This window comes from Otolemur garnettii, unplaced genomic scaffold (assembly GCF_000181295.1).
Source record: "Otolemur garnettii isolate 467f Iridium unplaced genomic scaffold, OtoGar3 scaffold00037, whole genome shotgun sequence".
NCBI classification, from domain to species: domain Eukaryota; kingdom Metazoa; phylum Chordata; class Mammalia; order Primates; family Galagidae; genus Otolemur; species Otolemur garnettii.
The window spans coordinates 6530194-6555740 of record NW_003852432.1 but is presented as its reverse complement, the minus strand read 5'-3'; the positions used below and the strand labels follow the sequence as shown (position 1 = coordinate 6555740).

Below are 25547 nucleotides of genomic sequence, written 5' to 3'. Positions count from 1 at the left end.
TGTGAGAAAATTTTTCTAACAAAGTAAAATTTCATCTGCTGGTTATAGAAAAATATGTTCTTATAAGAAAAAAGTGGCACAATAAATTAACAAATAATATGATCATTATTTTTACATACATAGAAAAAATACATGGTAGAATTATTAAAATTCTCCAGTAATGATTGACATCTCCTGTTCCAAATGTTTTCACAAAATAGAGATTTATATTTCAAAAACACCACTGTATTGGCTTAATCAAAACATATTATGCTTCATACTTTAAAAATAACACATTAACAAGCATGCTTGTCACACAAATGTGCAGAGCTGTGTTGTTTGGAAAGATAAAAACAAAATACAATTCCCAGTTATGATTTTATAGTGCTCTGTGTAGTATATATAATGCCTTCTGCTTTAATTCGCTCCAATATTGGTCCGTAGATCTTCTTTGAAAAGGGACCCATCAAACCTTTGGCTTCAATTTCACCTGAAAGAAAATAAATGTGTAATTACCATTTTAAAGGTTGTGTTAAAGGTTAAGATCCTCAGCAAATTTCCCCTCAGGAAGATTATCACCCTAGCAGTAAACTCAATGAGGCCTTGGCATGGAGGAGGCCTAGGCATTTTTTAAATAGGTGCTTAACTAACCCTTCCTAAATTATTAGTCAACATTGTGTCAGGAAAAGGAATAATTTTAAACTGAAAGCATCTGGGTTTAGTAACCATGTCACAGTTTGTGCACTTAACTTTAATTCCGCCAAGATGAGAGGGGAATAAACTAAAGTGAGTTAGTGAAATTAACCTGATTGGACTGCTTAGCTTGATGATGTCATTTTTTTTTTTTTTTAAGAAGGCATAACACCAACAGAAGAAATTAAAGCCAATTTGACTATTTTGGCACAGGGACCTGTGAGGATAGCTGAAACAGTAAGTCTGGGCACTTCCCTTAAAGGCCACAATGACCCCCATTTTTTTTTACCAATTCTTCACTCTGGTAATTCAACAAATAAATCATTTACTTTGACATTAGTTGAGATGCCCCTCATGAAACAAATGAGTGTGTTCTCATTATTTCACTCTACCTGCTTTGATGTTTTCTACTCTCCTGTTATATTCTGAAGCAATGTTTATAGTGTATATATGTGATCTTAAGGGAAGAGTGGAGGGTTAAAATTTGAATTCATTGAATCTAAAATATTTAGTGAGTTCTGATAATACATTGAGATATTGAAGATTATAAAAGTGGGTCCATATTCTTGAGGAACTGGAAGTAAATACCCTCTGCTATTTCATAATTGCCACTCCCAAAACAGCAAAAATCAAGGAGAGAAAGGAAAAGGAGTTAACACATTCTGGGGGCCCTTTGATGTATAACCCACTATGGGTTATTTCACTTAAGTGTGAAAACATTATGAATTCAGGATGACAACGCCCACTTTAAAGATGAGGAAACTCTGGGTTAGAGGGGCTAAATACTTTGGACCCCAACACTCAGCCATCTTGTGACTTAGATGGGACAAAAATCAAAGTCCAAAGTCCTCCAAAGCCCATATGCCTTACCACAAGGTCAGCCAGCACTGAGACCTTCTAAGATGGCTCTCTTTTAGTGAAAGTCAGTGTTAGACTCAAGAGAAGCACTTGATAACCAGGCACAGAATGATGTGGAAGTGATACGTAGACAAGCTCAGTCCTCAAATAAATAGAACTTACCGTCAAGCAACATTTTGGCGGCCATGGCAGTGGGAAGCCCCACTGTTTTAGCCATAGCTGAAAAGCCATTGACGTCCCCATAAACCACAAGATCAATAGTTTTACTTTCCAAATGTCCAGAAGGATGTCTGATTCCAAAGCAGTCTCTCATCACAATCATGTCTTTTTCTTCAGGGCCTTGAAATAAGTAAAAACATTTTAAGATGCCATTGTCATTACAACTCAAGTATTATATATCATCACCTGCTCCTACACACCTGCTCTCACAAGTTCCTTTCCCTTCACAAGGTCACCAATTATCTACTATGTATATTGCCATTTAATCCAAGACCAAGAGAAAACTCTAGGAACTTGGAACTCTGATTGCGTTCCTTTGTCCAGGTCAGTGTCACCATAGCCTGTCTACAGACACAGGTTCACGGCTGCAGAGGCTGCCAGCTTTGCTCCCAGAGGTGCTCCTTCAGCATTTCCCTAATGCATTAAAATTTTAAAATAAAACTAGCTATTTTTCCTTCTCGTATTATCCATGTTGATTCTTCTCTAATAATTCTCATATTCTTCCCTCTAGAAAAATAGTCCAAATGCCGTTTGCCTCATATCCCACCTTCCTATTCCTACTGGCTCCAACCCTCCAATCCACTCTCTGGCTGCTCTGACTTCATCTCATCATTCTCCACAGTACTCCAGGGCTTACCATAGGAAAGTTTCATGACCAAATGCTTGGAGAGGGCGTCCACAATGGACTCTGCCTGGGGGACGTGTTCATCCCCAAGTAAGCCCAACCTGAAAAGCACAGGAGGTGGCTGCATTAGTTCAAGACTTCACACGTTCTCATATCAGGGAAGCAAATGGGAGCTCCTAGAATCTTACTCAGAAAGGGAAACTTCAGAAGACTATAGCTCAGATTATAGGACTCCCTAAATTGTGAAGTGACCATAACAACAGTCCAGAATCCCCCAGGTACTGCTCCCTGGGGCAGGGCAGTGACAAAGCTTCCTAAGTGCACGTTTTTGCGAAGCTTTTTATGCAATCAATTTGCAGGTTAGTTCCCCCACATATGGCACAGCAGCATGGTGAACTGCAGCATGTGAATGAATGTTTTAAAGTCATATTCTCCGAATACTCAGAGAATCTCCTATAGGAAAGCAAAACCATACCACTTTGCTTTGGAACTAAGTGGCGAAGTGTTTCAAGTATTTCTCAAAGTATAATTGTCAGTGACTCCTCTTGTTATCTACATTTTTATCCCCACATGAACATGGTAAATGGTAATCTCTCTACAACAGGCCAACATTGAAACAGCTAATTAATCAAAGACAAAAGTAACATAGTTGGTTCTATCTTGGCCTTTCTCTAACCAGAAAGGACCAAATAAGCATTGATCCAATATATTTTGCTCTAAGTTGAATGGGGGGTGCCTACCACTCAGCAGCCTCCAGCTGGGTAACGTCCCCTCCTAGTTTCTGGAGAACAGCTTCCCTAAGCACATCATGCTTGGAGGTGGGTGAAATCCCAACTAAGTCACAGAGGAGTTCTTTCTGGTTAGAAAAACAAAGAGAAAAAGTATAAGTCCTTAATAAAATAAAAGCAAGAAAACTGAGAAACAGTGAACTTCAAATGTACCTTAAATTCTTAAATCAGAAATTATCAGAAATAGCAAATTGTAACACACAGGTACACATGCATACACACGTCTACACACCTACACATGGGTAAGTGCATGGAATTCCAGGATATTTCTGCAATAAAAATGGGTCAGCTCAATGCTAAATAGTTGGTGCCACATTTGCCAGCAATTTTTTTTCCTTTTTTTTTTTTTATAGACAGAGTCTCACTTTGTTACCCTGGGCAGAGTGCTGTGGCATCACAGCTCACAACAACCTCCAGTCCTTGGGCTTAGGCAATTCTCTTGCCTCAGCCTCCTGAGTAGCCAAATTTCTTTCCTTCTATATCCTCTCCATCACTTTCTTTCACCCCTTCTTCCCCACTTTCCAGCAGTCAGTTTTGGCCAGGATAAAGGGGAAAATACTTACTGGTATAGTTGCCAGTAGCAACCAGATTTCTTTTGTAGATTGAAAAGATGAAAAAGGCCTTGCAATCTCAAAGCAAGAAGAGTTAAACAGTGGCCCTATCTTTTTCTGCTTTCTAAGCATGACTTTTTCCAGGCTCCCAAAGGAAAAGTTACACTGTAGATTAAGGGTCAAAAAACCTGGTTCATAAGCCAATTTAGGATCACCAGCATTTTATTAAATAAAAGTTTTAGTAGGGTAGGGGTGGCAGCTTACACCTATAATCCCAAAACTTTGGGAGTCTGAGGCAGGAGCATCACTTGAGCCCAGGAGTTCAATACCAACCTGGGCAACATAGTGAAACTCCCCTGTTTACAAAAATTTTAAAACCTAGTCATGTGTGGCAGCACATATCTATAGTCCTGGCTACTGGGGATGCTGAGACAGGAGGATCTCTTGAGCCCAGGAGTTGGAGTTTGCAGTGAGTTCTGATTGTGACATTGCACTCTAGCCTGGGGAGCATTTTAAAAAAAACGAAAAAGAATTCTAAGAACACAGTCTCATAGGTTTACATATTGTCTATGGTAGTAATGAGTAGTTGTGACTGACTGCATGGTCCACAAAGCCTAAAATATTTACACTCTGGTCCTTGAAATAAAAACTTAATTGACCCCTGTTTTAGACTATGGCTATCAGGATACTGGACCACCCCTAAGAATGCCGCCATCAACCTTCACAAGCCAGCGAGCCAGTGGCCTCAACCCCAGATTCTCTCTGCAGATATTTATTCTCTCATGTCCAACAAGTAAATTTATATAACATAAAACTTAAACTGAATTTTAAAAATACTGGCTAGACAGCATACCAAAGGTTTCTTTTTTGTTTTGTTCTGTTGTTGTTTAAGATTTAATAGGGTTTGTAAGATTGATCCTTCTCTCCTTGTGAAACATTTCTGGCCCTCCCACTAGATCATGGGCACGCTACATTCAGTTCCAAGCATTCAAGGTTGCTTCTAATCCTGAGGCCCTAAGACTTTGGTACAGCACAGATAAAGGAATAAAGTCAGTGACTGAAACTTAAATTACTCATGGTTATATAATAAATAGCCAAATGAGAGGACTGATGGAATTTGGAGGTTGGAAATCCAGTTCTGTGATACACCAGCACCTGTCTGGGATTCTCATTTTCGGGAGGCCCAAATGCCTCTTGTCACCCAGTCACCACTTGGACGACTGGAAGAGCTTGGAGCCCAGAGAGCAAGGGCATCTGTTCTCAGAGCTCAGTGAGTGATCCCATTGGACAAGACGCTGCACACAACAAGCCTGATGTCTGAGAACCCAGCTCTCCCCATCTTCCCGTAACAGTGTCAGGAAAGGGAACTTCAGGTTAGGACTTATCTTCGTACATGTGAGCTACCAAGAAAATACTTTTGTTGGTGTAAAGCAACTTTCAGCCCTGACCATCTCAATAGGCATTTCTGAAGAAGAGCGCACTTCACGCAGTTCTGGAGTCACTCACCCAGGTGCGAGGGTTGGCCTCAGGTCGAAGGGTGGGAAATGCTTCTTTGCTTATCAGACCCAGTTTTACAAATCCATTCAAAACTTTGGCATATCCCTGAAACACAAATTAATAAGCAATCTATGTAAATTTTCTCTTCAAAGAAAAAAATGTATAAAAAGCTTTTTTGAAAAGAGGGAAATATCTTTGCAACTCATTTAGAAAACAGCCACTTGTACTGCTGATATGGATAGAACTATTTTTAAGCTTAAACTGAGATTAATGTCACAACAATTTCATTGATTTATATAAAAGACCTGGCAAAACTTGGGTCTTTCCTTGTGTTTTGGGGTAACATGTTAGTGGTGTCTTCTGGCAGCATAAGGGCATATTTCCTCACATGTTGTATGCTGTCAGTTCAGCAGAATATTATTTAACACAACAGCCACTGGGGCTCTTTCTTACAATGGAAGGAGGAACTTGTAAGAACATCCTTGCACAAGCACCAGACCACTGATGACTCAAGCACTGTAGACTATGATAGCAGCACTGAGAGAGGGGAGCACAGAGCCGTGGGTGCACAAAGGAGGGGAAACTCCACAGACGGGGAAGGGGTGGGCATCTGAAGGGGAAGGAGGGAGGATCTGATGGGAAGGCGCTACCACAATGGGGCGGAAGGCCACGCAGGAGACAGGTAGGCGGGGAAGGGGCATAGGTAAACCCTCTCCATCACACTTATACGGTGAGACTTCCTCTCCAAAACCGGGAATAATATTAGGGCTATTGAAGGGTTTCTGGAACTCCTCAGGATGGTGCCCCTGGTGGTTCTGAACACTGTGACATCTTCCATCCTCAGGGCTTCTGTGGGGATGGCTATGATCTGTATACATCTTTGAGAGCTTTTGTCAATCTTAAATCTATTAAAATCCTTTATTCCTGCGTTTACATGTTTGGCAAAGGACTATGGAAATCTGTGATAAAATCTACCTCCTGGATCAAAAAAAAAAAAAAAAAAAAAAAAGAGAGAGAGAGATTGAGAAATTGAAGCAAACAGAAATGTGCCAGTGCTGGGGAGGGTAAGGCTTCAGTTCAGATGAGAATTTCTGCTGTGCCCATCGGCTCCTGGAAGAGTCACAGTTCCCAAGCCTCCCAGGCCTTCTCAGGGCATTGTCACTGAGATGATGTCCAGACAATGAGGACATCGAATTCATGAGAGTGCAAGTACCTGCCCTCCAGGAGCTTACAATCTATTTTAGGAGTCATGAAAAATATACATTAAAATATAACTAAAAATGCTGAGAAGTATATGCTAATTGCTCATAAATAAAATATGTAGAAGCTCCAAAGAGTAAATAAACAGTGGTTGTGTTCTCTTTAAGAAAAGATGGAAGGATTAACCTAGAAGACATTACACTAAATGAAATCAGTGAGATATTAAAAAAAAAAAATGTTGCTTTGTCTTGCTTACATGTGGAATCTAAACAAATTAAATTTGCAGATATAGAGAATAAAAACAGTGGTTACCAGGGCAGGGCTGGGGGAAGAAAATGGAGAGATTGTAGGTCAAAAGATACAAAATAGCAGATCTGTAAGATGAAAAAGTCTGGGAATATAATGTACATCATGAGGACTACGGGAACTAAAACTGTACTGTCATCTGGATTCATGCAAAGACTGGGTTTCCGCCCTTCCTTCCTCCAAAGGGAAAAAAGGTAACTATATGAGATGATGGATATGCTAATGAGATGTTAATTTGCTTCACCATGGTAAGTATTTTACTCTCTGCATGTATTATACACTTTAGATATACACAATAAATGTAAAAAAAAATACATATAAAAAAGGAATAAATAAAAGTTAGACATCAGAAGATGAGGCCAACCAGAGACCAGGCTTGATATGTTAACACCACAGAAATAATCTCCACTCAGACATTAATGTTTTCAATTTTCCCGCTCCAAACTGAGCATGACCCCCAGTGTCCACTGATTCCTGACGCCTCCTTCATGCAGGGGAGTGGGGAAGGAAGCATCCTGGGGGAGGAAGTTGTAACTTTTAATTAGTATGGAGAACCTAACTGAGAACAAGGCCCGGAAGGAGGCGAAGGACGGTGGTGTAAGTATCTGTAGGAAAAGTGCCAGCTAAGGTGACAGCCAGTTAGAGTATAAGAGAGAAAGGAGAAGCATGCAGGACTGACAGGTCTGCACGACTTACATCTTCCAAAGAAAAGGTAATTAGTAAACACTAGACAACACGTAGGAGACAGTTCTACCCCACCACACCCCAGCCTCAGCAGGACATCTCACTGATCTCTGATATTGAGAGGTGTAGTATTTTATGTACTCTGGTTGTAGTAGGTTGAATACGTGTAGTAGGTCCAAATTAATGGCCACCCAGAGGCTCAGAATGCAACCTTGTCTAGATATTTGCCAACATAAGTAGTTAAGAATCTCAATATGAGGTCACCCTGTGACTGGTATCCTTATTTAGGAGAGGAGAGAGGACACGGAGAGACTCACAAAAAAAGGTGCTATGAAGACTGAGGCAGAGACCGACTACAGGCCAAGCCTCTGAAAGGCACCAGCCCCTACACACCTTGATTTCAGACTTCTGGCTTCTTGAATGGTGAGAGAACAAATTCCTATTGCTCTAAGCCCCCCACTTTGTGATCATTTGTTATGCCAGTAAACCATCGCACCAGTTGTCTTGATTTGGTCACACTTACAACTGACCGCTCTATTGGGATCAATGGATGTGTACTAGGCATTTGTGTTCATGCTCCTAGAATGTACCCTCATTTTTTGGTTTAAAAATATTTCAGATTTGCTTTTAGGAAACTCCTTTTACCCCCAGCCCCAGCCCATAGGTTTCAAAGACATTAATTCCACCTTCAGCTCTAGGGACACATACCTTAGGCCAAAGCTCATTAGCACGTTTTATCCCCCCGACCTGGGGAATCATTCCCAGCTAATGGGACAAAAATAATGTTTTTAGCTATTGAAAAGATGTAGTTTTACACATTCTTACAGGATTATAACATAGGAGGCCCTAAGAGGCTGGGAGTGTTGCTACCACCCTGCCATTGCACACAACTTGGGACTGTAGGGATAGTGGATGAAGAGCTGAGAGGTGAGAAGCCACATCCTGCTGAGGTCACTTGACCTCAAATTCTCATTAAGCCTGAAACTGGCCTCTAACTGCCCCCAACTCCTAATGAGTCCATAAATTCTCTTTTTACTATTTTGAGTTGAGTCTCCTAAGACATGTAATCAAAGAAGTCCTGACAAAATAGGCTCCAATATCATTTATCATCTTAAATATTTTGATTACTAGGAAAAATTGAACATACACATCACTTACATCAAAACTGAGAATATGTTTAGTCTGAAATACAGTTGCTTACCTTATATCTCAGTGTCCCCCGCAACAAAGTGTGAGCCGATGGAATGCCGTAAATCTCAGCGTACTTTGTGCTGTCCCTGTTAGGATAGCCTTCCAGGTTTAATCCTGGGAAATAATCCATGGAAGTGACTGCATCAAGGAAGGAGACTCCCCCTGCAACATCAATAACCTGGGGGACATTCAAGCGGGGCACGCGGGGTTACAACAGTGTGTTCCCTTTAAGGTTTATCTGCATGACTTGCACAAAGGACAACAATACAAGTTTTTGAAAAATATATTTAGTGAAACCACCATATTCAGCACCCCAGACTCAAGCTGTTCTCATAATATTATAATTCAGAAGCTAGATTATAAGCCATTATTTCCCCAAATTTTAAAATTAGACGTCCCTTAGTTTTTCTAAACAGAAGGTCTTGCTTTCAATTTCTTCTTATTTTTTTATCACCTCAAAAGTTTTATTAAAAGCATTTGACAAAATTAAACAGTTTTCATGATTAAAAATTCAGAATGATATACATTCAAAAGCACGGATCTCCACATAAGGTCAGTACACAAGCCGTCAGATATCATTATACTCAGTAACCATTACAGTGTTTCCTCTAGTGTCAGGAACAAGACCAGGAAGCCTGATCTGACCACATTATTCAACACGGTACTAAAAGACTGAGCCCAAGCAATTAGGTAAGAGTAAAAGACACTCAAAGCAGAAATGGAGAAGGAAAATTCTGCTTGCACATGAGGTACTCACGTATATCAAAAACCCTAAAGGTTAGAGCAATTTAAAGAAAAGAAGTTACAGGGCAGGGTGGCTCCTATGGCTCAGTGGGTAGGGCACCGGCCACATACACCCAGGCTGGCGGGTTTGAATCCAGCCTGGACTTGCTAAACAACAATGACAACTGCAATGAAAAAATAGCCGGGCTTTGTGGTAGGTGCCTATAATCCCAGCTACTTGGGAGCCTGAGGCAGAAGAATCATTTAAGCCCAGGAGTTTGGGGTTCCTGTGAGCTGTGATGCTACGGCACTCTACTGAGGGCAACGTAGTGAGACTCTGTCTCAAAAAAAAAAAAAAGAGTTACATAAGCCCACCCAGTGGGGTTGTACATCAAAAACATCAACATGGAAAAGTCATTTACGTTTCTACACACTGACGACTTTTTTTAAATTCCTGATTAACATGAGGGTACAAGCGACTAGGTTACAATGTTTGCATGTGTTGGGTAAGGTCCCTGTTGTTGCGGTGCCCCTCACCAGGTGTGCCGTACACCATTACATAGTGTCAACAGGTGAGGGCACAGTCATCTCCCTTATCCCTATTCTCCCCCCCCAGTTTCAATTTCTTCTTGCTGCTACATAAAATGGCACTAATTTATGTTTGCTTTATAAAAAGATGAGCGATGAACTAAAAACAACAGATATTTAAATAGCTTCTATCTCAAGTAGTAATGACAGTCCCCTCACTCTCTTCTTCTTCTTTATTCCTACACCCCTTCTGAAGGCTGCTAGATCAGGCACTAGCTTGTACATTTCATTCACACAGAGAGCATTTAATGAGAACCTACTGTCTAAGAGCCGAGGATCACAGAAATTGTGGCGGGCACAAGAAGAGTGATGAGTAAGATACAGCTCCTGTCTTCCATTCCCTCCTGCAGCCGGTGAGCAAACTTTTACTGCATGTTGACCAACTACCAAAAACTGTGCTTGAGCCACTGTTGTTCAGAGCTTACAGCCTAAACTAGGCAACCTTGGGGAGCAAGCTGAGGATGGCAGAGAGGGAGCAGAAAGACCTTCTCTCACAACAACAAAAAAGTACTGTGAACGTACAGTGAGACTCAAATAATGTTACCAGCAGGGTGCAGTGGCTCATGCCTGTAATCCCAGCATTTGGGGAGGTTGATGTGGGAAAATTGTTTATGGTCAAGAGTTTGAGGCCAAACTGCAAAACAGAGCAAGACCCTGTCTCTGCAAAAAATATAAAAATTAGCTGGGCATAGTGGAGCACACTTGTAGTCCATCCCAGCTACTCAGGAGGCTACAGTGGGAGGATTCCTTGAGTTTGAGGTTGCAGTGAGCTATGATGACACCATGGCACTCTATCCGGGGCAATACAGTGAAACTTTGTTTCAAAAAAAAATTTTTTTTTCATATTATTCAGATAATATGCCCCTAAGTAAGATAAGTGCCCCTAATCTTACTATGGGTAAGAAGTTAAATTGCTGGTTCTTCTGCTATCTCAGTGCTTCTCTTACCCACAGCCTTTCCCCCATTACACACTCAAAATGCAGTGAAGCTTTTTTTCCTTTTTTGTCACTAATCTTAATTAAAGGATTAAATGTTCTTCTAGTCTGCAAGATTTATGATTGTTCTCGAGATAGTGGAAAACATTCTGGAATGATAAAATCACAGCTGAGAATTCTAGTTTGGGGCTGTTGGTGGAATTGGATTTTTATTGGTTGCAACATTAGAAATACTTTCTGACCAATTTCTCTAAAGCTTCACAAAACTCCACTGCATCAGGGAGCTGCTCAGGAAATGGACCTGAAGATGGAGTCACAGAAATTCGCCTGAAGAAGACTCTGGCTAAACTTAATTATTCTCATAGTTTCTTTGGGGGAGGGGGGTTTCTGCACATGCCTTTGCATGCGGGAGGGATGGAAACTTATTTATAAATGGCTGAAACCCAGAAAGAAAGGGCTTTGCTGACTGCAGTGTCAAGACCGGCAGAGTCTCTTCAGTCCCAAAGCTCACTTCACAGAGGGCTGAGAAGCTGAAGGATGTGAGGAATGCTTCCCTTTAATTTTCCTGTAAACCCTTTTGAACTGCGTGTTAAACACTTCCACAGGTATCATTTCTGCATTACCTCTTTAAGACAAATTTCTTTAATAGAATGCTAAAGGTTAAAAATTCTAATTAAGAAGGCAACTGTTGGGTGAGGTGGCAAGCTCCTGTAGTACCAGCTACTTGGAAGGCTCAGGTGGGAGGATCACCTGAGTGCAAGAGTTGATTCAAGGCCAGCCTAGGCAACACAGCAATAGCCCATCTCTTTAAAAAACAAACAAAACAAAAAGGCAAATGTTGACTCTGACCACACCCATATGACCCATGAAAATTCTATTCACTTCTATAACCCACGAAAATTCTTAAATTTTCCTTAATTGTTTGAAGGTCAGGAAAATTCTTAAGAAAAAATTTTGCAAGGACTACAAGATTCCAGCACTTTACCAACCAGAAATAAATTGTTAGTTCACATATCTGTCATGAAATCTTTGTGAAGAAGATGAAGAAATTTAAGCTGAACAGTAAAGATTCATATAGAAAGAATCACAATTGGCTAAGCAACCTGACTCAAAGATTACTGGGTAATCATTATCATTTGGTATCAATCTGGAGTTACATTTCCAGTGGCATACCATGAGCCACTGATAAGCCCTGTCCTGTGTGACACTTTATTAGTGATGTAGATGAGGACAGAAAGGCATATTTATTTATTTTGTACATAATATGTATTTCCTTCTATCTTGACAATGCAGGCTTCTCTAAGTCCAAATCATTTACACACATACTTCTCCCAACCACTGAGAGTCACTGTTAAACATTTTAGAACAAATACTCAAATAATCACAGTAAGGTTGATCACCAAACTAACAAGGAATTTACAGGAAATATACAACCATTCATTCCAGACCTACTATGTGCTGAATGCCTTATATACATTATCCTTAATCCACACAATTCCACTTGCAGAGGTGAAAAGTGAAGGTGAGGGAATAACCTGGAGGCAGACTGGAACCAGGTCTACCTGACTCCAATGTCCGAGCCCTTTCTACTCCGTCACACTGACCCTTCATGGTGCTTATTTCTGGATCAGAGTTTTGGAAGGTGTATTGGCAAAGTGCAGCGTTCCAGAGTATGCAGCCAGTGAGGCATCTGAGAACGTCACTAAGAACGGCTGCAGGCAAAGGGAGGTTTCCAAGGGCCTGGCTGCTGGATCAGTGTGGTGGCAGGAGACGGAAAGAAGGCTAGACACTTTCCCTGAAAGCCACACTTGCAGAACAAACACAGTTCTCACTTAGGGTATATGCTTAGCTGGGGTAGAATGGGAGAGGAGGCCGAAAGAGACGATGATGGCAAAGCTTTGCCACGTCACTCCCAGATGCCACCAGTGTAGGAGTAAACCAGCACTAGTGGGGGAGCAAAACCAAGAGAAGATGAAATCACTGTCTCCACATACGTGGGAGGAAATCACATGTGTTAGGAATCAGATCAGAAGTTAGAAATGGCTGGAAACTGCAGGGATATAGGAAAATGAGATATGTCCCAATTGATAGGACACTGCCTAATGTCTGGAAAAGTTTAAGGCTTTAACTTTAAAAAGAAGCCAGCGAGGCCACCTGTCTCTCCCGTTTTGATGTCTGTGAATTATTTCAGGCCTGCTTCATGGAGGAAGGTGATGGCGGCAGACAGCGGGAAGCGAGAAGAAGACAAGAGAGGTTTTAAGAAGTTTAGAATGTGGTTTGGGAGACAGACTGATACGTAGGACACTTGAATTACTGAGTAAATAATGCAGCACCGAGCACACAGACAATCAAACTGTCTGACGCTTTGAGTTCAGACAAATAATAGTGAACGGGGGCTGAAGTGGTCGGGAAAAGCTCCTTCCACAAGAGGAGACTCAAGTGGGACCTTGAAAAAAGTATTTTAACAAAGAAAAGCAAAACATTGTGCTTTCCCTTGGCTCCTCCACGGTGTCAGGGAGACACAGAAAGCACTCCTTTTCACAAAAGAGGTTCAGGATGAAAGGCTGAAACTTCAAATCCAACCCCCACAACTGTGCTACCTGAAAACAAACTCTTACTTTCTCTGAACTCTCATGACCACTGATTTCTTTATAGAGCTAATATTGGTTAGAGGAATAACCTGCCTGACAATCAGCTGTAAGGCCGACTATAATCTATGTGATCTCATTCAGCAAGAACCCCAGAAGGCTGGTGTTCACGGCCCTTCTCCTCAGACAGGGCTCCAAGCTCCCCCAAGCAGCACCAGCAGAGCTGCAGCACAGAGCCAGGCCCACGGACACCAAGTGCCTTGTTCTTTCCTTACCTGGTTACACTCTGCTGACCCTGTCACTGATACCTTCCTTATCATTGATAAGGCCTCCCACAAGTAAGCATTTTATCCAAATAAAGCAAGACTTTTTCCTGCCTTGTCAGTTTATACCAAACATGGGCCAATATTTTTTCCAAGAACAGAGAAGGTAGAAAAGCAACAGAGACAGGCTGGAGCCTGTGAGAGGATGTGTGCTTGGGAGACAATCAGATTAAGATTCTGGCCCAAACTGGCATGACTCATAGAACTGGAGGAGCAGAGGGGATGCCGCTGCTCACAGTACAGATCTGTGAGTGTCCAGTGGACTTTGCAGCTGCCTGGCCTCTGGTGACACTGTGAGGGATGCCAGCACTTGTACCAGAACGCATCAGTCTTGTTCGTTATCCTGGAACATGATCTTTCCAGAATCCACCTACAGGGTCCTACTTGTTGAGCAGTATTTTATGTGCAGTTGTAGTTATGTGATCCTTATTCAGTTGTTCTCAAACTCAGCTGCATGTTACAATCAGTTGGGGAGATTAAAAAAAGAAAAACCCCAGACACAGCAGAATCTTTGGGGACAAGGCCCAGCCATTGGTACGTCATAAACTCCCCTTGTGGCTCCACTGTAGAGCTGAGTCTGTGAGGCATGCTCTATATCATGGGCACAAAAGACCATGGCTGATTATAACCCTCACCTTATGCCTTAAGAAATGTTTTCACTTTCCCCTGAAATACATTTAGAGCTGTGGTTCTACACCTGATTTCTCTCTTAGAAACCTGCTGTAGCCTGAGTGGCAGTGTTCTCCCCTGGCTGGCACCGGCAGATCCTTCAAGGCCAGGTCCTTCTTCTCCCTAGTCTCCCTTCTCCCCACCCTCCCCACCTCCCACATCTTCACCAAGGCCAGATCGGCTGCCCTCCATCCGGGCTTCTCCGGCATGGTAGCATGCTTTTGAACTTCTCCCATTAGATTATAGTTATTTACTCTGGCATCTGCCTTTTCTGCTATTAAATAGTTTGGCAAAAGGAGAAGGAAAAGAGCTTTGGAGTTAGTGAGACCTGGGTTTGAATCCCAGCCAAAGGACTGGGGACAGTCTCTCTCTGAGCCATAGTTTCCTTGTAAAATAATGAAAATAATACTAAATTCTGAAAGATTAAGTTCTGCTACACAGCAGCTGGGGAAGAAATTTTAGTTTCTTTTCCTGATGCATAAGCCCTCCACTCTGAGAGCAAACCCTTCTCCACCCATCCAGCTGTGAGGTTTCTGAGGTTGGAACTTCACTCAATGTCACGGTCCTTCTTTGGTGCTTGCCCAAAGCCCAACACGTGGTACTCAGTAAAGTTTGTCATGCTGAAATAAATCAAAAACGACCAAGTGTTTATACATACGTGAAGCTGGAAGTGAATTTTCAAACTGCAGAGGCAACTTGCAGGGAGGCAAAGAGAGAAGAAAAAACACAGGCTTTGCTGGGAACGGTTACTTGGAACAAGAACTAAATGGGAGGGAACAACGGGAGGCGGGCAGCATGGCTACTGTCAAGGGCCCCAGTATCAGAAGAGACAGTCTGGGCTGTCTAGGAAGCTACCACAGATTTAGAGCATAACCCTTCAGTGCTATGCCTTCACCTGGCCATTGAGCAGATAGGTAGCGGGCTGCATCACGTTCATCAAAACTCCCACTGGACTCCAGCTAAATTTGTATCTCAAAGGGTTGTCTGAATGTTCAGGGGCTGGAAGCCCACCGCAGTAGGAAATGTAAGATTCAACCTGTAAATGAAAGGATCAATAACTTAGAGAGAATCACCAACAAGTTAGAGAGAATATATCTTGAAGTAATTGAGGACAATGACGTAAATGGTAGAAAGCTGCTGTAGTTTTTCTTTCTGAAAGTTGATATGGCATTCAAAAATACACCCCAGAAGCCAAACACCACTTAATAAGTCACAGATATATTTGGTATGTATTATAAAGAAAAAACTCTCTGGATATAGTGACTATCTGACTATTAGTTCAATCCTCCTTGGTCAGTTGTTACTGATTTTTTTATTCAAATTATATGTGTGATTATATATATATATATATATATACAGAGGGTGACAAAAAATATACACATTTTAAGAAAGGAAAAACGATATTAAATTTGTAAGACTCAAGTCACATTTGACTTCTACAATTATAAGAGGTATTCATCACAACTTTGTATTCATCTTTGGGTATAGTATATATTGAGTATTTTAATTTTAATACAATTTTGCTTTCTTAAAATGCATATACATTTTTTGGCACCCTCTGTATAGATGTGTGTGAACATATATATGAAAAAGGTAAAACAATTGATCTGAACCATCACATTTGCACATCCACTAATACATTGTAATATAAAATAGATACTCTGTACACCAACCAATTGATAATGTTCCCCCGATTTTTTCTACTTTTGAACATCAAAACTTATTACAGAATCTCTAAGGCAGGCTAACTTTTCATTAAACCAAAACATTCTAGCAGCATCTATTTCTCTAGGAACTGGTTGTCACTTCACATGTGAACATTGTTTTACTAGATAAAACTTCCTGCAGTTACAGTATTTTATTTGAAAATCCCAATTGAAGTATGAGTTATTAACACAATAGACCAGTATCTTTAATCAAAATCACAGAGCGATCATTTGTATACAGAAGGAGCTAGACTTTTTTTGTTTTTTCAAGTGAAACTGGGAGTGTAAACAGGGCTCACCGTGGCTCCCACTTCTTTGGCCTTATCTATTGTTTCCATTGCCAACATGTGGTCAAGACCGGGGTCTAATCCCAGTTCCCCAATGACTGTGATGCCAGCTTCTTCCACGCTGCAACAGGTAGAAAAGGAAAAATGAAAAGTTGGATATAAAATTAAAACAACACCTGGAGCTACTTACTCTGTTGAAAGTGATTGAAAATTACCTCTTTTCCAGTTCTTTTAGTGCTGGTGTGATGTAGCTTGCAGTGACCATGTTAACTTTGCTTGTGATGCACGCCTTGGCCACAAGGGGATGCAAAACGTAAGGCAACAAGCTTAAAAACAGAGAGAGAAACTGGTCAGCTTTCTTTTTCAGCCCTACCCTGTGCAAGGCACAGTTTCTTCCAAAAATCATATGTGGGATCAAAAAAGCTACTGTAATTCTCCACTCAAAGCCTTCACTTCTTCACTTTACTCTCACTGAATCTACTTCTCCTGCACCTTCCACTTGGAATGCCCATGACACTCACCCACCCACACCCAAGACATACTCTTTTCTTTGAGAAATGCCCCCAGAGTTATTTACTCTAAGAAGCTTTGCTAGATTTCTAGCTTTTGCTAGATGACTTGCCTTTACCAGTATCAAAGGCTTCTATAAAAGTTCTCTGTCGTTTAACCATTTGCAAAACCATTGAAATTGAAGTATTAATAAGAAATGCACAATGTCATCATTGTAAAGGTTAAGCGGGAAAATTTGATCATGTTCCTCCACATTGAAAATTTGATCAAAATTTCACCAGGATCTAACATTATTTTAAAACTTCGCCATTATTTACATGACCTAATATGCAGATTGGAATGATAGGACTTTTGTTGGAGGTGCTTTTTAAAAAAAAAATAAAGAGATCAGAGTTCCTTAATCATTTTGAATGTGATTCTGTAAGCACACAATGGGACACAAGTCTTGAATTATTTGAGTTGACTCCAACTCAACTAATGGAAAGGGTTGTAAATATCACTTGTGAAAAACATGCCCAAGGCTCGGCGCCTGTGGCTCAAGTGGCTAAGGCGCCAGCCACGTACACCCAAGGTGGCGGGTTCAAATCCAGCCCGGGCCCACCAACCAACAATGACTGCTGTAACCAAAAAATGGCCAGGCGTTGTGGCGGGCGCCTGTGGTCCCAGCTACTTGGGAGGCTGAGGCAGGAGACGCGCTTGAGCCCAGGAGTGGGAGGTTGCTATGAGCTGAGATGCCACAGCACTCTACCCAGGGGGACAGCTTGAGGCTTCTGTCTCAAAAAAAAAAAAAAAAAAGAAAGAAAAACACGCCCAAAATACAAATGGCACTTTTAAAGAAACTCATCAAAATCAACTGCCACCTAGCATTAGGTTATTAAAACATAAATGTGAAAAATAAAAACTATGAGAATTGTCCATATTATTATAAATTTTTTTATAAAATAATACTTACTCATTTTGTTGTTTCGTCTCTGACATTGTGTTCCTGTCAAAACATTTTATTTTCTCCAACTTAAAAAATTAAAAAGCTATTCTAGGAATACTACAGGATAACAGTGTTTAATGGCATTACCGCTATTCAGCATAGAAACTGAACCAGATGAGAAAACATTAGATATAAAATACTCTTTGTTGATGCTAAATTTTAATGAAGTTCATCTGTTTTCTGAATTTAAAATTTGAACATATTAATAGATCATTGCCTTTGTCTATCATCTTGTCATATTTTACTTTGGATTTTGTTTCAAATGTATTTTATAATGTTATTTTCTTTTTGCTTTATCAAAAAATGATGACATATTTAAGAAGCTATGTGTGTATAAATCCTTTGTGTTTTAGAAGCTAAACCATTCTATTTTGAATCAGGATTTCTTTCCGTAGTTATATCACTATCAGAAAAGGTCTATTCATCATCAGTCAATTTATCCTGAATAAAAATTAATGCGCCTAAAATTTATATAAAGTAAGCAACATTTTAATTGCACAGGGTAGGTAGGCTTATATTTAAAGATATCAAGAGATAATGTTAAAGTTTCTCCCTGTAAGTAGAATTACTGTTCATTGTATCTGTTTTCCAAGTTTGTTTGGTTTTTTTTAAGTGAAACATCACAAAACTTCCTCTAAAAATAGAATTCAAATCAGATCTAAGTACCAAAGTGATTAGGTAGTCATTATGAGTAAGCAGATAATTTTTTTCCTCCCAGCTTAGAAAATTATATGAAATATAGAATATTCTCATCACTTTGACCTTTCAATCCAAGTTTAATTGTAGAGTAAACCTTATGTAGCTGTTAGGACTATACTTTTATTAGGTAGTAATAAATAAGAGTTAGGACTATACTTTTATTAGGTAGTAATAAATAACTTTATTTCAAGACCTACTATGATGAGACTCAAAATGGCCACAAGGTTAGAGAATCTACTGATTTCATTGTAGCTCTGTAAGGATGAACTAGGCCCCCAAATATATGAAATATGAATACTGCACAGCCTGCAATTCCACTTCCAGGGACACACCCAACAGAAACGTATGTATGTGCTCACCAAAAGACGAATACTAAAATGTGCATAGTAGCATCACTTACCATAGTCAAAATCCAGAAAGAATCTAAACATCTATTATTAGTCAAATAAATAATAATGGTAAAGTCACACAATGGAATAGTACACAGGAAGGAACACACTACAGTCACAGACAGTGACACCAACAACTCTTACAGTCACAATGTTGAAATAAGAGAAAGCAGCCCACAAATGAAAAGGCACTGAGTGATTCTTTTTACATAAAGTTTGAAAACTGGAAAAAACTAAACTGTATGTTAGAAATCAGGACAGTGTTTACTCTGGGGGATGGGGTTAGTTGTGAACGGAGTGGTGGGTGTGGAGGGCTTCTGAGGGGTTGTTCATATGCTGTTTCCTGACATGTATAATAGTTACAGGTGAAAATTTATAAAGTTATGCATTTGTGCACCTTTCTGGATGCAAATTTCAATTGAAAAATTTGCTGGCTTGGCGCCTATAGCTCAACCAGCTAAGGCGCCAGCCACGTACACCTAAGGTGGCGGGTTCGAATCCCCAGCACGGACCCGCCAAACAACAATGACGGCTGCAACCAAAAAACAGCCGGGCGTTGTGGCGGGCGCCTGTGGTCCCAGCTACTTGGGAGGCGGAGGCAGGAGACTCGCTTGAGCCCAGGAGTTGGAGGTTGCTGTGAGCGTGATGCCATGGCACTCTACCCAGGGGGACAGCTTGAGGCTCTGTCTCAAAAAAAAAAAAAAAAGAAAAAAGAAAAATTTGCTTAGAGAAAGAAGAGAAAAAAAGAAGGAAGGGGAGAAGAAGAGAGGAGAAGGGTGAAGAGACGAGAGAGAAAGAGATATAGTGACAATAACAAAAATATGAAACTCATTTCTTGACAGACACCTGATGACAAGATCCTGTGTTGCCACCAAGGAGCCCAGCTTCTCTTCTTGTTTACAAATGTCCATGCGAACGGGGTTAATATTATATTTCTTGCTTAACTGTTCAACTTGATTCTTCATGTCAGAGCCTATTTTAAGAATAAAAAAGTCCAATTTTTAGATTTCCTTTCATTAGTCAAAGAGAGTAAAACACATTTTAACATCTCCCAAATCAATTATTCAAATTTTATGAACAAAATAGTCATCTGAAATTCATATTCAACATGCTGGGAAACCAGTTTTCTTTCTTCTTCATATATTAGGACGTATTTACCAACTGTGATTTCTATATCGCCATCTCTTGACAAGTACTCTAATACAGGCTCAGACACGTAGCCAGATCCAAGAACCAACACCTTTTTCTTGGGCCCCATTGAATGCGACTGAGAACGTTCCCTATTAAAAAAAAAAAAGGGGGGTGGAAGGAGATAATTAAATATTTGTGTGAAATAAAAGAATCTTGTTCTCCCCAAGCCACACTAAAACCTAGACTACGAAGTAAGAATTCTCCCCACATTACTGATAAGAATCTCAGCAGGACTTCTCTCTACCAACATTTTTCTTTTTTTTTAGGTTTGACACAATGAAAATAAACAGATCCTGACATCTCCGTGGCATGTTGTCTATATATGCACAGATGTTATTCCATGACTTCTCAGTATGACTAGTGATCATTTCTTGATTTACTTTGACTAAATAACTTGGCCTCATACCGTATTCTTCCAAGGAAAGTTATTCAAAAGCATATTAGGGACATTTATTCCTCACAATGATCAAAAAAGGCAACTACCCAAAGGAGAGATTATTATTATCCATGTTAGAAATTGTTTTGTCATATATATATATATATATATAATATATATATAATCACTTGAGAATAGTAGAAACCATAACATTGACATCCCAAATGCAATGAGTTAAATTTGAAAAATAAGATTAGTGCCAGGCAGGATTTTAAATCTTGAGTAGTTTATTTTGCCAGAATTTGTACCTTCGGGACAGATAACTATCTTTCCCACACATGATGACCCCCAACATAGTGACTAAGTCTTACTCATCTTTATACACCCATAAATGCTTCCATGTTGTGTAGAAGGTACTCATTCAATGTCATTTGAATCAAATTCCACAGCATCAACATGAAGCCATGGGAATGGCCTGGCGACAAGGACTAAAGAAGCAGGCTCTTAAGGCTGGAATCTTTAGTCCAGGTGTCTCTTGAACTTTAACCTGTAAATCTCTTCCTTAATTATAAGTGGATAAATATAAAATGTCCTTGCCCTTCTATTTCCCCAACACACACTGACTACCGATGAGGTCCACTTGAACTACTGTCTACCCATCTCACTTCACCTCCCAGAGATAACCACTGTCACTGATTATTATTTATTCTGTTTAACAACAATACTTTCTTCAGGTTGCATAATTAAAACTTTCTCATGTTCAGAAACAAAAGGTTCAAAGCACAATTTTAAAAGATCACTCCTAGATTCTAATACGGTCTGCTTCATTAGTACTCCCAAATCCCACACTCCAAGTTAAAAATCCCTGCAGTAAATGATGAAAAGAATGCAAAAATTATTCACGATGCAGGGCTTAAGCATGGTGAGTTTTTTTTCAAAATGAAATCTTCATTATTAATTAGTCTCTTGGCACAAAACTCCATCAGGGAAGGAAGGCAGGAAGTCCTAGCCATTGAAGCCAACTAAACCTGCCACTACATGAAGTATGGCACGTAAGATCGTAAATACATCATCAGGATGAGTCATGTTAGACGTGTCATTAGTATTAATGGTATAAAAGATGATCAGATGATGGGAGTCAAAAGATAGAGCAAGCTATGAAAAACAAACAAATGTGGAGTTTCCCCTATAAGAAACTCTCCTACTGGGGTAGAGAGCTCTTTCTCTTTAAAGAAACAAAAAAGTTAAATACTCTTATTGTCTTACACCAGAATATTTCATTGACATATTAAAAAGTAACTATAAAGAAAAGTATAACTTTGTTACTGTTGCCTAATACTTGATCTGGGCAGATTTCTTTATTTGCTTTTTATAGGTAAGAACCACTGCAAAAGAAGGTAAGACAGCTGTTTTGTGGATTTGTGTTTGGTTTTCTAGTTTTTTCACTCCAGTTTCTCCGGAGAATTCAATGCATTGTTTGTTTTGTCAAATGTAAATAGACTGGGGAAGCAAATATAAACACAAATAGAGTGCAATCAATTGGGGATACCAGAACATTCCAAAGAAATATCGATGTTTTCAAACTTTGACCAGTAAGAGAGGTTCAGGGGGCCTTTTCGCTGAAGCCCTTTCTAAAACAACTATTCTCTTGAATAGATTTGCTACATTTCTTTTTGGCATCTTCCCCTAAGAAGAATATCTAAGAAAAACTATCTCTTACCATTTATTTCTTTCACTGCACTTTTAATTTCTATCCAAGAATTCACTTTCCTAAACATTATACTGAACAAAATGAAATCTAAACCCTCAACTAAAAGCCTACCTGAAAATACCAGAGAAAGGTTTAGTGTACTCATTTTCTTTGAGAAAATAACCAAGGTGTGACAGTAGGTAAAATGTTAGAGAAAGAATGAAGGGGTACCTGAAGGACACCCCTTTTGGAGTTTTGCTTCTTTACACACACACCTACATAGGATATCAGAAAGCCAAAATTATGCTATACTACATTTAAGGGGAAAAAACTCCCCTTGGTTTTAGCCAGCCACTTGGATTTTCTACATTTATAGATATTATCAAAATTTACATATCATATAAACCCAATATTAAAAACCCCTATTGAAGCATTGAAATTACTTATCAAATTCAAGGTAAGAATAAATGTATTAAATAAGACGGCATGAACAATACTTGCCTGCTCTCACGGAGTTTCTGGATGTATTTATATTTATCGGGTAACGCACCGTTGGACGCAATCACTGCCTAGATGTACACGACACAAGACATTTCTTTAGTATCCACATGTTAGTCCCACAAACATGGGCTCATAACTGATAGAAAAGAGACAGAATAACACAGACTGGGGGGGAGGCGATAATAGTAGAAAAAGTACATTTATCAAAATAAATTCTTGTAACTTACATCTCGCACCACGGGAGAAAAATTCTGACTCTCCAGAGGTTGTGTTGCGTCTGATAATATCTGAAAGGAAAATGAGATTTGCAAGAGATAAAGGACGTCACAAAGAAGGTTTCTTACTGTTTGATTCTATGTTAAAGTATTAATTAAAGGAACAAAAGAATTTAGGAAATAGTTTTCTGAAGATCACTGAATATAAATAATTGGTAATAGGAGTCCTCTACAAGTACAAGCAATCAACTCTGCCCCCAAGAACATGATGTTTCAGCACAAGCTGTGATTTTAAAATTGAAATTGCACTATAATCATCTTGATTAGGAAAAAGCTTACCCTTCCTGACCAGTTAGATGTGTTACATTCAATACGTTCTCAGTAGCATACAAGCCTTATAGCTACAGCCCTCCCTCCGAGGGCCCCTATCCTGTTACAAAGGTTCCAGCTGTACTATTTAAAGTAGAGAATGGGATTATCTTTCCTTTTCCTTTTTTTTCTCTCTTGCTTTTTTAGGTTTTTTGTTGTTGCTGTTTGTGTGTGTGTGTGTGTGTGTGTGTGTGTGCGTGTGTGTGTTTAGAACATTTACTTGACTGATTTCTTACAATCGATTCCTGCCAACTAGCATACCTTCCACTGATGCATCATTAAAAACAAAGGACACTTCCTTGGTATTTTCAAATTATATATTATACAATAAACTAAGTGAGAACTTAAAATGTACCCTGATTAATTATGTTAAGTGGTAATATGTTTTAAAAAACATAACTAATAATTTTTTCCTTTTCTTCATAAAATGGAAATTTAAATATTTCTCCGGATAGTCTTGAGGTTATCATTATGAGTAGTGTCAAGTGTGGCACATGCTTCAGCTAGAAAAGTGTCTATCTAATAAAAAATAACAATAAAAAAGAAAAGAGTGTATCTTACACATCTTATTTAAACAAACAACATGTGCATGACAAAATGTATACAGTCAATGCATGGCAAAAAGCATGTTCCAAAAATATTAGGCCGCCCTTTGGGCCACCAGACCATTTAGGGCAGGAGTCCTCAAACTTTTTAAACAGGAGGCCAGTTGACTGTCCCTCAGACCGTTGGAGGGCCGGACTGCGGGCCCCGGGACCAGTCAGCTGCTAAGCGGGACAGGCAGCAGCAGCAAAAACACCTGGCGGGCCGGATACATGTCCTACGCAGGCTGCATGGGGCCCGTAGGCCATAGTTTGAGGATGCCTGATTTAGGATTTGCATTATCATTTATGACCTTATAGATTAATTATACATAACAGACTTTTATATATTTTCACCCTGAGGATAAGAAAAGTAATTGTTGCTTGAAAAAAATTATTCAAGGTAGCCATTTGGTTTTCATCAGGAGAAAGTGAAACTCTAAGAATTTAGTGTCTGCTGAGTCGGAATCCTTAGCTCCAGTGGGTGACTAAGAGCCGCACCACACTTCACAGCCAGTTTCCGAGTCCTGGCAAGGCCCTCTCCCACAGTCGGCTGGATGGTGAAGCACTTCTGGGACTACCCTGGCATGCGGTCCTCCCCCTTTTTTTTCTGAATTAACTGTATTATTACCCCTTCTATGAACTTCCATTTTAATTATTTTGAGTTCTTTCAAAACATCCTCAGAGAGATCCAGGAGGGGAAATTCCAGAGATAGAAAACCCAAGGGAGGAAGATTTGGTATTGGAACGTCCTGGGCATTCCTGGTATGTGCAGTATTCCCAGTATGTGCCAGGCAGAAGAGGCCGCAGAGGTTTCTGAAGGCAGCAGCGAGCTCCTTAACTGACTTTCCTACAAATCAGCATCTACTTCCGGGTCCTTTTCTATTTTAGAAGTCTGGCCTTTTCAGCCCTTAGTCGTTTTTTTCCTTAACCTTTCATTCTCAGCCACAAAGAGCTCCCCACGTCTCTTCAAAGCTGCAGTGTTGGCTGCCCGCTCCTCGATGACAGTTTTACCATCTTTGGGGGCTTTGCTCTCTGCACATGGCTCTGTTGGCTCACTCTTTTGCTAAATGAAGTACAAACAGCAGCGAGTCTGGGTCCCTGTCATAGACCCCGTGAATTTCAGGCGGGTGTCTCTCTGGGGAAGGGCTTTCCTTCTGCCCCTCTGTCCGCAGCAGAGAGCTTGTGAGCCGCCTGGACGGGTGGACAGACACATCCCCGTCTGCGTTCTGCTGAGCTTTCCACCTCTCCCCACGCTTTGTCCTTTTCCATCCTTTTCCTGGATGAGAAGCAGCTCTTTCATGTGGCTGTCCCTTTGCAATTCCAGTGATGAATGAATTGTCAGGTTGTGTCAGCATCATGGCTTAGGAAATATAAGCTCAGTCTTTTTGTGACAAGAAATAGCCACTTCGTATTTTCCTGTAGCCAACAAATGGTCTGCTGTCTGCTCTGTTGATGAGGCAGGTGGGGAGGTCCTTCCATTACTTCTATGGACCCCATCATAACCGGCGGCTTGGGGAAGGAGAGCGGTGGTGCCAGGGTGCACGGAGGGGACAGCAGGGAGGCGCCCCAAAGCCACTGAGACTGCAGCCAGCTGCTCTCTGCTCCCTGAGAGCAAGTGCAGGTGCATA

The 25547-nt window shown here is 40.3% G+C and overlaps 1 protein-coding gene across 1 annotated transcript in view; it reads right to left on the bottom strand.

Moving 5' to 3' along the window:
• Positions 1-233: 233 nt before the first annotated feature.
• AASS (aminoadipate-semialdehyde synthase) overlaps positions 234-25547 on the bottom strand; it is a 72914-nt gene continuing 47600 nt past the window's right edge. The window contains exons 12-24 of the mRNA XM_003789785.3: positions 22979-23038; positions 22752-22819; positions 20152-20273; positions 19840-19966; positions 16626-16736; positions 16423-16531; positions 15313-15453; positions 8602-8769; positions 5220-5315; positions 3115-3230; positions 2387-2475; positions 1693-1869; positions 234-469 (exon numbers count right to left, since the gene is read on the bottom strand). Coding sequence (XP_003789833.1) covers positions 351-469; positions 1693-1869; positions 2387-2475; positions 3115-3230; positions 5220-5315; positions 8602-8769; positions 15313-15453; positions 16423-16531; positions 16626-16736; positions 19840-19966; positions 20152-20273; positions 22752-22819; positions 22979-23038 — 1503 coding nt within the window. The 3' untranslated portion in view covers positions 234-350. The remainder of the gene's footprint in view (positions 470-1692; positions 1870-2386; positions 2476-3114; positions 3231-5219; positions 5316-8601; positions 8770-15312; positions 15454-16422; positions 16532-16625; positions 16737-19839; positions 19967-20151; positions 20274-22751; positions 22820-22978; positions 23039-25547) is intronic.